General features: G+C 40.7%; 2 protein-coding genes across 2 annotated transcripts; both read right to left on the bottom strand.

Annotated features, from left to right (window-relative positions):
• Positions 1-4,571, bottom strand: emc4 (ER membrane protein complex subunit 4). The gene is made up of 6 exons (XM_022768194.1): positions 4,449-4,571; positions 3,144-3,291; positions 2,700-2,814; positions 2,244-2,397; positions 1,987-2,147; positions 1-70 (listed from the first exon to the last, which is right to left on the bottom strand). The coding sequence occupies exons 2-6, from the start codon at positions 3,248-3,250 to the stop codon at positions 35-37; spliced, it is 573 nt and encodes a 190-aa protein (XP_022623915.1). The 5' UTR covers positions 3,251-3,291; positions 4,449-4,571; the 3' UTR covers positions 1-34.
• Positions 4,572-4,978: 407 nt separating this feature from the next.
• Positions 4,979-15,032, bottom strand: LOC111238617 (ubiquitin carboxyl-terminal hydrolase CYLD-like). The gene is made up of 17 exons (XM_022768195.1): positions 14,988-15,032; positions 14,520-14,745; positions 13,705-13,822; positions 12,907-13,064; positions 12,092-12,619; positions 11,379-11,484; positions 10,152-10,612; positions 9,264-9,429; positions 8,959-9,100; positions 8,403-8,525; positions 8,053-8,144; positions 7,910-7,973; positions 7,209-7,413; positions 6,965-7,073; positions 6,611-6,729; positions 6,101-6,308; positions 4,979-6,020 (listed from the first exon to the last, which is right to left on the bottom strand). The coding sequence occupies exons 2-17, from the start codon at positions 14,688-14,690 to the stop codon at positions 5,836-5,838; spliced, it is 2,955 nt and encodes a 984-aa protein (XP_022623916.1). The 5' UTR covers positions 14,691-14,745; positions 14,988-15,032; the 3' UTR covers positions 4,979-5,835.
• Positions 15,033-15,122: the final 90 nt, after the last annotated feature.

Below are 15,122 nucleotides of genomic sequence, written 5' to 3'. Positions count from 1 at the left end.
TTTTTTTTTTTTTTTTTTTTTGCACGGTCCATCTTCACAACACCATCCCTCCGCCCATGATCTCCATCCTCTGTTGAGACGAGACAAACATGGATAAATTAAGTTTGTGTTCAGCCGTTACTAGAAAGTGGCTGAAGCCAGAAATCTAACTTTAAATGGATGTAATTTACAATTTACAACTTCCTCCATAAGACGGCAGCAGGAGAAAATATGGGAAAGGAAGCAGGTCCATCATTTCTTTAATATGGGTTCTGCAGGTTTTTTTGAATTGAAGTAAATATCATCCAAGCACACCACAAAGTGATGGCTACATTTGCTATATATTTTCAATACACACATTTTATACATGTATTTTATTATTTCTTTTCTCTATAATTTATACATCTCAGCTTTTATATATTTCATTACCCTTTTTCGAAACTGAAAGAACCGACAGTCAGGGCTTCTGTTTTATTGCAATGATTATATTACTTGTAAATTGCCTTAGTAAATGCAAATAAGTAGGTATACATACATATATATATTTATATATATATATTTTTTTTTAAAGTATTTGCTCTTCTCAGAATTAGATACCAGAAGAATAATTACCCTGACAAAAGTGCTATTCACTAGAGAGCAACTGATAAATTGGGTGATACCAGTTGTGCATCTATGTATATAGATATGTGTATCTGTGTGTTTGTCAGCCGATGACAAGAAACTAAAACTTTTGAAACTGTCACCGCTGTGTAGTTTGTCCTCCAAAGATCAGTGACAAGTTTATTTTCAGCTGTAAAACATCCTCCTCAGTACATTTTTTGGTTGCACTTGTTAAAAACAAAAGATTTAAGGTAAACTTATCGAAAATGTTTACTTATGTTATAGGTTGTGTAAAGACTCATATCGGCTGAGATATCGTCTGATTTCTCAAATATCAATATTTGTATTGGCCTTAAACAGACCACTCCCCTGACATCATAAAGGTTAATACACCTTTATCAAATAGAAAATTATTCTTTGGGGAAAAAGAACAGGCGCACTATTTCACACAGCAAATACAACATATACTTAACAACTATTTTCCACCACCATGGTTAAACAAAAATCCTCAGGGAAAATCTGGATTACATTATATTATTGAGGTGTTCCTGCTGTTGTGCCCACCCTCTGTATATGAAGGAGTGTCTGGCTCAGCACACTGCTGCAGGTTTCTGTCACACTGCCAGTTACTTCTTTTAAAGAACGGTGAAACTTTTTTTCTCCCAAATCCATGTGACAAATGTGTATTTTACCAGTTACTAACAAAAACGCTGATAAAATGCACCATTATTAAAAAAACACACTCAAAGTGCTTCTTTAAAAAAAAAAAACTAGCTGTACATGACTTTATAAATCACAATTCAACATGTAATAACAAAATGAGCATCTTCTGCCCTCTGCTGGTCTAAAAGTGAACAGCACATAAGAGACTGCCAGGATGTTTGAGGACCAAATCCCCCAAAACCTGAAAAGTTAGATTCATGTAAGGGAACTTGCTCAAAATGAACAGGTCTAGAACAGGTTTAGGTCCATTTAGTAACTTAAGATGTTTATAGTCAGTCTACAACGCTTAGAAAATATAAACTGGTTGCAAAGACCACAAATGCCATTTTTATTCTTATCAAATAAAGGCAACATTATAATAGATAACTATATTTCAGTTGATGGCTTGTGTGTGTGTTTTGGCTTAGTGATATCTCAACAAGCGGGAAACAAAAATGGAACAAAACTGATTTGAGCTAATCAATCAGCCGATGGACAGCTTGTGTAGCTCTGCATCAGCTTGGCTTATGCAAACAGACGGAGCTCATTTGCCTCATAGACTGGCACGACATGCCTGACTTGGTATTTTTCTGTGACCTCTTGCTGGTATTTGAAGCATCATTAACCATAAAAAGAAACAAACAAAAAAAAAAAACATAAAAAGTCAGAGATCTTTGGTATTATATTCATCGTATTGTTTACCTGAGGCGGTTCTATGAAAGCCAGCCAATCAGACGAGTGTGTTGGGAGCAGTCCCATGGACTGACACTTGTAGATGGCCAACGCCGAGCCCAGGAGGTTACCGATCAGGTAGACGAGGCCCTGAAGCCATTGCTGACTGGAGCTCTCCAACAGCTTGAAGGCTGAGACACAAGAGGACAAATTTGATGCAGAAATGAACTTGATGTGAGCTGATCATAATTTAAATATATTAAACTATCTGAATACTGCATACTCACTGGCAGACATGGACATAAGAGCCTGTATGGGCCTCCAGGCCATCATGCAGACCATCATGATGGGGAAGATGGAGATGGTGTTGCCCGACATGTACATGATGAACAGGTTCATGGGGATCTGTTTTAAGGGGCCGAGGGCCACGTCCCAGCAACGCTGTGCAACACAAGGAGAGACAGAAGATGACACTCAGCAGCAAATTAGTGTGATTATCACTTCTCTCCTTTCATATATGTTAATATCAAATGGATTATCCTTCTAAACTGGTCAACCAAAACACCACAGATGGTCCTTTAAAACTCCTGAGGAAAAGTGTAAAATGTATACTCTCTCATGTGCCAGTTAATTAGGTACACTTAGCTAAAACTAATGTCGACTAATACAACAGTCCTCCAATGAATTGTATTGTGTTATACTTGTAGGTGTAAAAGAGAGAAACAAATAATAGCTTTCCACACCTTCTCCACCAGGTTCTTGTCCGTCTCCTGGATGCTGGTGTCAGGGACGGGTTTCTCAGAGTAGCCGATGGGGTAAACGACGTCTCCCTGACCGCCCTGCCGATCACCACGACTCCTGCAGCACAGAGGTAACACAAAGAGTTTAGCTTTTGTTCCCCAGGTGTGTGACTCTTTCATTCACAGAGTCCTTTTGAAATACAGAAAAGAGCCAAGTCTCTAGTCACTACAAGTTACAAATCATTGTTAAAGCAAGAAAGGTCACAAGCTGGTGTATGAGATACAGAGAGAGACCTGTGTACAAAAAAAGACATATACAATTTATACATTGACAGAGACACAAAGATGTTTTTTTTTGTCTTTGCACAGTAAATTGCAGTAAAAAACAAGTGCTACTAGTTGATTAATTTATGTTTAAGTGTTTGAATTGACTCTGTTTCCATTTACCTCGTGTTGCCCAAGCTCAGCTCGAGAGCCCACTTCATCCTCCGGGCCGCGCTGCCTCCTCTCGTCGACAGAGCTCCTCCTCCTCCTTGCCCCCCTGGAGACGCCATGGCAACAGACTACACTGCTGGACCTCAGAGACAGAAAGCACCTACAGAGATAAAAACACAGGTTGACAATAATCAAGACGGGCAGAGTGTGAACACCTGTGTACGACAGGAAAACTAATCCAAAACGTAAAGAAAACAAATTTAGAAAAATATGACAGACTCCAGCAGACCTGAATATCAGAATTCATGCATGTTATCTACTGACCAAAATTAACTAAAAAACTTTTACTGGTCCATTTCTTCAGCAGTACTGCAAAACGGCCATTCAAACTTTAATCTGGAAACAGCTTGTTTTGTCTGTCCATCCAACCAGAACTCAAAGATATTTCATAAGCTCTCACACATGACAAAGAAAAACATCAGATTCTCACATTTCAGAGGCTAAAATCTGCAAATGTTTGACATCTGTGCGTCTGAAACTGTAGATAATTCATTAAAATAATTTGATTAATCACCCAGCCCTTGCATCTCTGCAACTCTCATGTAACGGTCTCTCTTTACAACCAGTGTATAAGGCTCATTTCTCTGACGTGCATTCTAATCTGAACAAAATCAAATCGTTTTAGGGTGATTTTAAGTTTAGCCTTTAAATTTCTATGTTTTATGTGATGTTTATCGTTAGTCAGATATTATACCATGGTCTTGAGATGAATGAGCTTTCATTCGGCTGCATGTTTTTGCTTGAAATTTGAAATAAACTTGATTTAAAACTAATTTTCTTTGGAAAGATACGCTTCATTTGTTCTGCAGCTGCATTCAGGACAGTCGGAAACGTGATTACTGATATTTCATCCTTTATATTTGTATCGACCTAAAGGGACCACATCAGTGCATGCTTTCCTGAATCTTTAATAGTCAATTCAGTAATATATTTTCAGCCAGTAATCCCTTATATAGTGCTGTCTGTGTGAATAATCAATCTCGCCCAGTTTAGCGACATAAAAAGCTATTAAAAGTAAAGGATATTGATTACAATAAGACTCGCTGTGGTTCCAACAATGACCAACATGCACCGGTTCTACTTGTTCGAATAAAAGCAGCATAAACACAACAATTAACACACATAACCTCTGAATTAAATCGAACCGACACGACGTTTTAACAAATTTAAAACGATACGGAGCAGGAAGTCACGGTCACTACACGTTAACGTTGTGTGTAAATAACCCAACACATCATCGTTTAACATCGAATTTACCTTATTGAAGCATTCAAACCACTGCTACCCGCTTCCTTTATCCTTATTTTTAAGAGGAAATGAAAAATTTGCTCGCAGTGACAGAGGAAAGAAGTCGACCCCCTCGTCGCTCGCTGATTCCAGGGCCCGCAATGATGACGTACTGACTCTGACGTACGGCTATTGCGTCATGCACGCCCTCTAGTGGCACCTTCGGGGAATACGAATCTGAAAAACTTGAGATTCCCGCATATTTCATTCATTCATTTCAAAACTAATAAAAATGTGTTTAGAGACTCTTAAAGACTAAAGAAAAACAAAATCAGCATAGTTACGTTGCTGTATTAAGATGATTTGTTTGGCAACTATAATTTGCTTTTTTATTTACTGTTATTGTTTACTTATTTGTATATAATGTAGAGTGATGTCTAAATGCACAATAATGCACCTTGTATCTAGCTAGTGAATGACATTTGCACGTTTGTGGATAAAGTTCAATAAAAATAAAAAACAATAACAATAACTACCTGAAAGAACACACATACACAAACTAGAAGAGTATGAAATATTTTATTATCTGGGACATTATCCTCATTGTTTACAGCTGTTTTACATTAAACAACCCATAAACAATTCAAAAGTTTAAACATCTGGGTGCAATCTTTACAGTCAGTTTAAGGCAATGCTATTATATACAGACACTGACATGTAAATGAAGCAGTGCAAATTGAAGTGTAAAGTGTTTGTGTGTTATAGGTTACAGGCACAGTGGTTCTGTAAGGTGTGTGAGCATTATTAAGGCACAGGTAAACTCAGCTATAAAGATCAATACTGACACCCATCAGACTGATTTACCACCAAGTTCATGAGTGTATAAAGCTCCTAAACCAACAATACACTACAGGCAATTTGTTCATTCAGCATATTAGATGATGTGGGTCATACTGCCGTTCTCAAGTCAATTTGGATGACTGCCACACTTTTATTTTGTCTGAAGATATTATATGTAATTCTGAGGCTCTGTTCAGTATTTTAGCACTTATTTTCATTTTTCATATATTACCAGAGTCCTCAAAGACTCTTCTAACCAATCTAAATGAAAAACATTCTGTCTTCTGCACAATAAATAATTATTTGCATTCAGTTTGACAAGTTAAGACTCCCTATCCTGAAAAGCACAAATGACATGTATTTGCTCTTTTTGTACAACACCAGAAAAATACTAAGAGATTATGTTTGAACATTTGTTTGTTCAAGAGTGGTTTTTGTTAATCTCAAGAAAAAAAAGTTAATATTTTGTGAGTGCAATGTTTTCTTCCGACAGTGATATAAGACGAAGAACCTGAGGACCACGTGTCTGAATCAGCTGTACAGCATGTCGGATCTGTGTCTGTGTTGACCGTACACATCACTTGTACAGGCTGAGCTCGGGGCTGTGGTACAGACACATGTAGGAGTCACAGAGCAGGCGGCGGGCGGGCTCCTGTAAAGAGGCGGCGTCCACTCTGCTCAACTCCTCCTCCGATAGGCTGAGGTAGCGACCCACCTCAGGACACGCCTTCACCCGGGGCACGTTGAAGCCATTCTCGCCACCTGGGGGAGAGCACACAGTGAAACAGCTTCTCTTTTTTTGTCCTTGTGTTATGTTTATCCGATAATGTAAGAGCTCTCACCTTCCCGGTCTGCCATACTGTCAAAAAACAGCCAGTCGGTGGGGAGGGGGCCGTGCTTGATGAAGCTGACGTAATGGCTGGTTTCGATGCAGGTCACAGCAAAGAGAGACATTCGCTGGCGAGTGCAGTGCAGAGGGCCGGTCCACGGTCCCTTGGGAATACGAACCTTCACCGGGCTGTGGGACGTCCGCTTCCTGTGACTGTGGACCTGATAATCAACAGAAAAGACAGAGTGGATATGTGAGGCAGACAGATACATGAGACAGAAAATGAGGCTGAGAGTGCTTTACATCTTTATCATTATGATTATATCATAATCATTTCAACCTGTAAGCGTAACAATCAATACACCTCAACAGAGAGGAGGAGACTTTAGGAAACAGCAAACATCAGTTGTGTTGAACTTGGATTTTTGGTTAAGATTTGGTTAGTTTATATTAACAAACACGAGAACTGGGCTGCTCGGGAAAGGAAAAATTGTCTTGCTACTAATTAGTAAGAAGCGGCTACCTGTGTGTTGCAGGTGGGGCAGTACTGTTTGAGACGACCGGGCATGATGTCTAGATCTTCATAACACTGCAGACACTCCCACTCAGCCACAGCCTGACAGATGCTGCACTGCCTCAGAGCTGGAGAGAGACGAGGATGGAGAGAATACATAAATGCAAAGTAAAAAATGTCTGAGGTCATCTTCAGTAAAAACTAAAGAAAGAAAAAACTAATTAAAATAAAACCTGAGATATTAGCTTCACTTCAATAATTTTTATGTAAACTTACACAAATAAACTAAATCAACTGAAAAAGGAGCGGAAGTGCACAAAATCAAACCAGAAACAGTTGACAGTTTCCTGAAATGGTCCTTACTGTCGTCCAGCAGGTCTGTGATGTCCAGGCTGAGCGTCGGCAAGATGGCGTCAAACATTTTGAAGTCCTTCCCAAACCTGGGCATGAGCAGCAAGAGGCAGGAGGGAGCCTGAAGGGCGATCGATATATGAGCTTATCAATGTTTTTGCATGTGGACTCAGAAGGTAAAACTGCTTTTAACAACAGGCTGAACTTTGCTACTAAATTCATCCCCGCTCTGAAATCTTCAGCGTGTTTCTGTTACCTCGACAAACTTGAGGCCGGCGTGGAGGAAGGAGGACTCCAGCAGGGCCTGGACGCTGGCGACTCTCATCCGATTGGACGATGGGGAGAAGAGGGGGATGGGGGAGTCAAGTGATGATTGGGGTAAGGGCGAGTAGGGTGAGGGAGCGAGGGTAGGTGGGAAGAGCTGGTAGAGGTGACACTCCTGAGGCTCCTGAGTCATTGATCTGGAAGAAAGAAGAAGAAGAAGAAGAAGAAGAAGAAGAAGACATGAAGAATGAAGAAAAGAGAGAAAATGAGGAGTTGGTGTCAGTAACTGAAATTAAGGAGAAACCTTCTTTACAGATTCCCTTCACTCAGAAATTAGTTTTGCTTATTATTATTATTATAATTATTATTTCACTTTGATATTTAACCTTCACTGTACAGAATGATCCATGTGCAGAGTCTAAAAGGGAAAGTTCCTGTGCTCACCTTGAATCTCAGTCACATTTTTAAACCTTTTTGGTAGAAAAACCAGATCAAACACTGATCATCATCCTCAGAGTATTTTTATGTCTATGAATTCACTAGTTATTAAATATATTTCTAATCCAGTGTTTGAGTCAGTGTCTTTTTACTTGAGCAGTGAAAACTTTAAGAAACCAGGCAATAACCAGGCAAACTTTTGCATGACAGAGTGTGAAGAGAAAAAACTAAACCAAACAGTGGCTGTGACACAACCTGATCTTGAGGAGCGGCTCGACTCTGAGGAGCTGGAAAAGCTTGTTGAGGAACTCTTCAGGATCTGACAGACAGAACAAGAGCAGCATGTCAGCATTCCTCAGTCTGAACACACACACACACACACACACACACACACACACCTTTCTCCTGGTTGGTGAAGCCCATGTCGCTGTTGGCAGCCTCCAGCAGTCGTCTCAGGGCCATGGTCTTACTGGCGCACACGTAGCCATACCTTGGAAACACACCAGTACACAAACAGTTTAGGGAAAGCCTTGTGTATGAAAAAAAAAAACATGCAAACAAGGAATGTGATCAGTTACACAGAAAGTAAATAAAAACATAAGAATAGTACGACAATAATCAATGATTGGATCAATCGTGTTGTGTTAAATGATTCTGATCACATTTATAGTAAAAAATATCCTTGTCACACTCTCACACACTGATGACTGATGTATAGAGCCAGTCACACACAAGCACATTTACGGACCTTCGAAGGGGGTTGACTATCTCGCAGCGCAGCAGGTCTTGAGCCTGGCTGGAGTTTTGGTCAGTGTCTGGGTCGGACGGCCAAAACAACACCCAGTCTGCTGAACTACAGCAGGAGAACAGACTGGAGAGAGAGACGCAGACACACAGGTTATATAATACATAGTCCTTGTGTTCATCCAAATTCAGCCTGAAATGTAAAAAGAGAAAAAAAAGAGGTAGGGAAAAAAGGAGAAACAACTACAAACTGAGGATCTAGAGCAACAAAGCTGTGTAAAATGTTTTACAAACTGGTTATAAATTAAATCCCGATTGTGTTACACATTAACCAGCAACAGAGAGAAGTTACGCAAATGTATATTTATAGGAACATGCCACTGATTACACAACTGTCGTGGCAGGCCAACAGTGTTTATGAAGGACTAAATGTAAACCACTGACACACGTTCTCAATGAGTTTCAACATTTATGACCTGATGCATCTATTTTTCTGAAGCGCTGCACACTAAGCTGTTTTTAATGTTGACATGTTCCCTAGATGAAGTCCCAGACTTTACCTGAACAGCGTAGCGTCCAGGTAGCAGGAGTTGAGGTGACCCTGGATGCCTCTCTTCCAGCCGTGGTAGAGCTCTCTGGCCTCGTCTCCGTCCACAGGAGGGGTGTGCTCCTCCACACGCTCGCTGCCCCACTCTGCAAAGGCTGGGAGCCGCAGGGACACAGAGGACAGTAGGACACATTAAAGGGAAACGGGAAGGGAAAGCCATTCAGGCTCCAGATGAAGCTTCAATATGAGCATTTTCTGGTATCCAGCATCCCCTTCACAAACCCAGAGACGTCAGACACTGCAACCGTGTTTTCTCACCTATAGAGTTGCACCGCTCCACTTGATTAACAGGCGTCTCAGGTGCGGGGAACCTGGAGTCCCTCCTACAGTTGCGAAGCTTGACAAACAGCCCCTTGTTGGCCGGACAACGGAAGTGACGTTCACCGAGGTAACTGCCGTCTGTTCCTGCAGACAGCTCCTGATCCTGACACACACACACACACACACACACACACACAGTGGCTTTGTGTTATCAGTGTGATACACTGCAATACAACATTATATCAGTCACTATTGAATCTTTTTATGTAACTGATGCTTGGCAGGTTTTCCATGCTGCCTATCGTAAAATCAAAGAATCAAAACAAAGTTAATTTTGTGTGTGCCACCTAAAGGACACATGGGTAAATGACATCATCCAAAAGACAGCGCTGAATTAAGGTAAAAGGAAATGAAATGTATTAGTCATGAAGAATCAAATTCACAACAACAAACTAAAATCCAACTCTTATTGTTTGTTTTAGATTTAGAAAACATTCATTACAGATGACAGATGTTACATTTCTAAACAGAGAACTGCTCATTTCTCTCCAATCTAAATCCCAATTCAACCTTCGCCATCACATTTTAAAATGAGTAAAAGGGACAAGAGTTAAATGAGTGCACAGCGGAAATAAAATAGAGCTTAAAGACCCAATAGTTCCCTCTCTTTTCACCAATTTGATCTTAATTAATGCACAGAAAGAAAGTGTTTGTCTTTATGATGGAAAAAAAACTTCGTCATCTGATTGTGACTTTACATACAGGCCTCTTTTCTGCGTTGTTTACATACATTAATGAAAATACAGAAAATAATAACTTTAAAAAGATTAATGAACCTAAAACTATAAAACTAGTATAAAAACTCGTCACTGAAACTCTCCTCACCAGCTCTATTCCTGCCACTGGTTCAGGAATCCCGCTGATCCGTCCAATCCAGCAAATAACTCCAAAGAGGGGAGGGTCGTTCACCTCAACCATGGAGCCCACCTCCAGCTCACCCTCCAGTCCCGCCTCTCCATTCTCCCCAGCGGCTCTGGGGTTATCTGGAGACCTCAGCGGGGAGAGGGGGCCGTGTACGCCGTTGGTGTTTTGCAGTTGCTCTGCAGCAGTGGGCGACGTTGGACTGCGGGGTTTTAGAGGCGGGAGAGGGGGAGCATGCAAGGGTTTCTGGGTGGGTTTCGGTGGCGGCAGTGGAGGGGGTTTAAGTGCTGGTCTGCTCGGGGGCAGCAAGGCGACCTTGGGAGCAAGGGCGGATGGTGATGTGGGGCCTGGTTTAGTGACGGGGGGTGGTGCTGGCCTCAGGATGGACTTGGGCATTTGGTGAGGAAGACGGTGAGATTTTGGCTCTGAGAAATCAAATAAAAAAGTCAGACTTTTAAGCTCAGGTACACACATATTTGTGTTTCCACATTTACCATTTACAACTTCATAATGACAAAATATACTTTACAATAGTCAACTCTAAGATTTCAATCTGATTTCCATTTTAAACCCTCCCATTATAATTCCTTTCTGAAATATGTTTTATATCCTGCATGTTTCAGAAAAACCATGAGTTTTTAATCACTTTCAGTAACTAATATCTTCTTATCTATATGGCCTATATAAGGAATCACAACCCTCCTTTTGGTGTACTTCTCTTTCCAACCAGGTCGTGTTTTTTTCCCTTTTTGGGATTTTTTTGTTACATATTTTACTCTGATGTGCCCAAACACAAAAAAGGCATTTTAACTATATCCTTGGCTCTGTGCGAGTGTGCTTGAAGTAAGCCCAGCAGGTTCCTTTTGTCATGAGCTTTTAATGTTTACATTCTTAAGCTTGGAAAAACACCAGATCAAAATGTGGGGATTTTAGTTTTAAAAACAGAAGGATTTCTGTCTATGATTCAGTTTCCTTTAAGAACAATACAGTTCATTAACAAGGTCAGGGGTTACAATAACTGCAAAATTAACCTGGACTAGCTTGCTCCGAAGCTTGATTCTAAGGACTGGATAGTTAATAAACAGACATACATATTGTTAAGGTGTCCCTGAGAATGAATTCGCTTATAAAGAATAAAAATAATAAAAAGGGTGTAATGCCCAAAAGCAGCTGTGAGGCTTTGTTGTGTACCTGAGGAAACCTTGGTGATTGGCAGTAATAGTCCATAGGCTTGGGAAGGAATGTGGCAGAGCCTCTCTTCCTTGTAATGCCCGTCCCAGTTACCAACAGGATCGTCCTGCGAGTCAAACACAAAACATAAAACTGATCCACAAAAAGAAGCAAATAAGACTTTTAGAAAAACATAATGATAAACATGTTCCAGTCTCCAGGTTATAATAAAGGAAGTTCAGTCACAAAGACACAGACTGCAGTGATACATGAAACGAAAAAAAATTGGTGGCTCCAAGCAAACATACAAAATCAGACTAAAGGACATTTTTTGCAGAATATATAATGTGAAGTTTGCTACATGTGAGAAAAAACATCTCCTCTCCTACCACATCTGTTTTACATCTCTTTTATGCCGTTTTATGTGCAAATAACAATAATAAAACTAAAAATATAAGTATGTTATCTGTGAGCCTGGACTTCTGCAAGGCACCAGAATAACTTTTAAGGAAGTTTTTCTATCTTTCCATCAGAGGAAAAAAGTGCTCCCACTACGTTCTGACTGTGCTGCCATAATATGTCATAAAAGTCCCCATTGTTTGATTAACTGTCTCTATGTTTTGCTTTTGTAAAAGAAGCCATTAATGTTTCTGATGGTTAATATGAGTGAAAAAAAGAACCTGCACTAACTTATAATCATATAATTCCAGTTTCATCTCCTGTGTCGTACTGACCAGCAGAATGCCGACGTACATCCCTGTCAAGGGCCGGCCAGGCAGGAGATCACAGAAGCGCGCCTCCCCGCTATAGACTATGTCGTTCAGGGGGAAACACACCCGCTGGCCAACATGGAATGGTGGGGGTGACACAGGGCCTCGGACCTGGGTCTGGTTTTGAGCAGTGATGGGCGCCGACTCAGCTGTTCGAGAGAGGATGCCATAAGCCTGCGCCTGAGGAGGGCTGCTGGGACGATGCTGGTGGAAACTAATGTGACGACTATGCTGCTGCTGCTGCTGCTGCTGCTGCTGATGATGATAATTTGAGCGGCTGTTGTTGCTATGGTGCCCATTGCTGGGGTGATTATTACTGATGCGCTGGTGCTCTCGCTCGCGGGGTCGCTCCTGTGGATCACAGCCATTTCTAGACCAGTGGCGGAAACTGATGTCACTGACCGGGAGGAAGAGGGCACAGGCTTCGGGGCAGGTGAAGAGCCGCTGACCCTTATAGGAACCGTTGCTCACTCCTTTACCCGCCGCTGAACCCTGGAGCAGCAGAGACGGGGTAAAAGAACAAGAAAAGAGAGAACAAGGTGTTTAATGGGCAGGGACAGGTGTCTGTTTCGAGCATGATGCGATTGCGCACTTTCTGCTTTGCAAACATGGGTACAGCTGCAGGTCGGTCCATTTTCACTTCACAGAAAACAGTGAAAAATTTTCCATCGCAATTTCCTAGAGCCCATAGTGCCCTCGTTAAACATCTTGTTTACACACCGATTAAATAAAATCCCTCCAAACTCAGTGGGATGCTTTTCTCATAAATCCTTACAGACCTTGAGTTGTACCCCAAAATACACTGGGCTGCTCCCTCTGGTCAGTGGACCTATGTATTTAAGCTCCGCCTCTGCCAGCTCGCCCTGTTGGCCCATGTGGACCCACAGCGGGGTATCGAGGGGCAAAGACGCAAACTGCTGCAGCTTCCTGGGGTTGGCTGAAAAACACAGAACGATAAAACAATGATGACCTCACTACAGAGCGGGGAAACAAACACTGGTATTGGTATTTACATTTGATTAAAGCTCTCCGGGAACTTTTCGGTTACTTTTTAGGTCCATAAATATGCTTTGAATAAAGAATTCAGATTTTACTGAAGTTGTTTGCTTCACTATTACTATTATTACTATCAAAAATAGGCCAGTGTTGGAGTCATTTCCAGGGAATGATCAGTCCATGAAGACAAAAAAGTGATATTGCTTTACTTCCCGTTTTCCACTTAAAAATACCCATATTTGAACTCTGCCCTCAGCGTCTGCCCCGACTGTCATGAAGATCACATGTTCCACATTAAAGAAAAAAAATTGAGCAGTGGTAACAGTAGAGAATTTGCTTTTCTGCTCCAGCATGTCAGGTTGAGTTAGTAACATTTTTTTGTACCATCTCTATAATTACTTCCACTGCAAAGATTATCAATGTTCCTTATTTTAGCACAGACATGTTCATTACAATAATGCTAGCAAATAAGCATTTCACAGTTACAACAGCTGCATCCTCTACTGCTATTTTGATAATATTTACTATTCCTCTTGCTTGTTATATGTGTGACACGACTTTGATAAATATTAGTGTATTACTTAGAAGCTTTAGGCGAGCGTCCAGATCAGATACTGGCTCCAACAGACCGCTGAGGTCACTCGGGACTTCTTGCAAGAACTTCCTTTCTAATTTGACCATGGTACCATTGTCTAACACCTGTGGGGAAAAAAAAGAGGACAAAGGCAAATATGTGGGACAGAAGGGAAAGAAACCACAGAACACTAGTAAAACTGAATTCTAAGTACGTCCACCCTTTTGAAAAAGGTGAGCATCGATTTAAAAAGAGAGCAATTCCAAAGGCATGGGTCATTTTACAGTGTCCTCTCCATCCTCTTTACGCAGCAGCAAAGGCCTGGACTAACAGGCTGAGAAAGTACTTCATCTCTTCTGCCATCAAACTATTAAATGTGATGACTCAGCTGATGATGAGTCTTCCATATAAACCATTGGTAACTAGGTTGAATGATGATGTCTAGATGTGCTTCAGCTTTAATGATATACTTTCACTTATGTACATTGTTTCATATGAGCTTAGGTTTTAGCATTTATTTTTGCACATTTTTATTATGTTTTAAGTATCCTATGTTTCAACTGGCTGCAAATAATTTTTAAATTAAAAGGTAATAAAGTTAAATTATTAGTTTTTTTCTCTTTAAAGTGCCATTTATGACAAAGAAAAGCAACAAATCCTTAAATTGAAAGGGGTGCCATTAATTAAATTTGTATTTATTTAATTAAAATGTAATTTAAGTTGTTTTTTTTTACAGTATAGTAGTTGATCTCCTGAGTTGATAAATTAATAACACTCTGGTTTAGATTATGTAAATCTCTAAATCTACATATGTGTCAATACCTTGACCCAAAGGTAGTCCCCTCTGCTCTTGCTCAAGTCCTGCTCCTGGCAGATGAACCCCCGCTGCAGTCGAATGGTACCTTCCAGCTGGTCCTGCACCTTGACGTCGGCCGTGATCAAGAACATTTTGGGGGGGCGGCGTTTCCTATTCTGCTCATGAGCCCCTGACATCTTTTAAGTGTCCTAATATGTAGCTGGTTCACATGAGAATTAAAGCATAATTTTCCTGTAAAATTAAGAATTACAATTATTTACAAAGTACCAACAAAAGAACCGAAGCGCGTCCGTTCACCTCAAGTGATGGTAACGGCAGGTAAGTAACGTTCACATTTAAACTTTCTTCATTCATGTTCAAACTGAAATCCGTCAGTGAAAACCGTTAAAATAGTACGAGGTACCTTTATGCCTTATCCTCGAATAAAAGAACACTTAGTTAACTTTACGAATCACCGTAGGCTTTTAACTTACCAACTTCATCGACGCCTACCCTCAATATTTCCCCTCACATTTAAAGCAACTCCGCTTCAACAACACTCCGCACCGTGAAGCAGGAAGCATGTTGACTGACACCAACGCAAAGCCAATAGCAAGAGAGGAAAGTTC

This window comes from Seriola dumerili, unplaced genomic scaffold, assembly GCF_002260705.1.
Source record: "Seriola dumerili isolate Sdu_G_001 unplaced genomic scaffold, Sdu_1.0 BDQW01001435.1, whole genome shotgun sequence".
Classification (NCBI taxonomy): domain Eukaryota; kingdom Metazoa; phylum Chordata; class Actinopteri; order Carangiformes; family Carangidae; genus Seriola; species Seriola dumerili.
The sequence above is the reverse complement of the archived record's forward strand: the minus strand, read 5'-3'. Positions and strand labels throughout refer to the sequence as shown.

Bases quoted from the DNA above. Each gene is read 5' to 3' on its own strand.
- emc4 (XM_022768194.1), bottom strand. From the start codon at position 3,250: ATGGCGTCTCCAGGGGGGCAAGGAGGAGGAGGAGCTCTGTCGACGAGA. The intron at 2,815-3,143 runs GTAAATGGAAAC...TCTGTGCTGCAG, and splicing joins CTGAGCTTGGGCAACACGAG to GAGTCGTGGTGATCGGCAGG. The intron at 2,398-2,699 runs GTGTGGAAAGCT...TGTGTTGCACAG, and splicing joins ACAAGAACCTGGTGGAGAAG to CGTTGCTGGGACGTGGCCCT.
- LOC111238617 (XM_022768195.1), bottom strand. From the start codon at position 14,690: ATGTCAGGGGCTCATGAGCAGAATAGGAAACGCCGCCCCCCCAAAATG. The intron at 13,065-13,704 runs GTAATACACTAA...TGTGTTTTTCAG, and splicing joins CGCTCGCCTAAAGCTTCTAA to CCAACCCCAGGAAGCTGCAG. The intron at 8,526-8,958 runs GTAAAGTCTGGG...CTCTCTCTCCAG, and splicing joins CTGGACGCTACGCTGTTCAG to TCTGTTCTCCTGCTGTAGTT.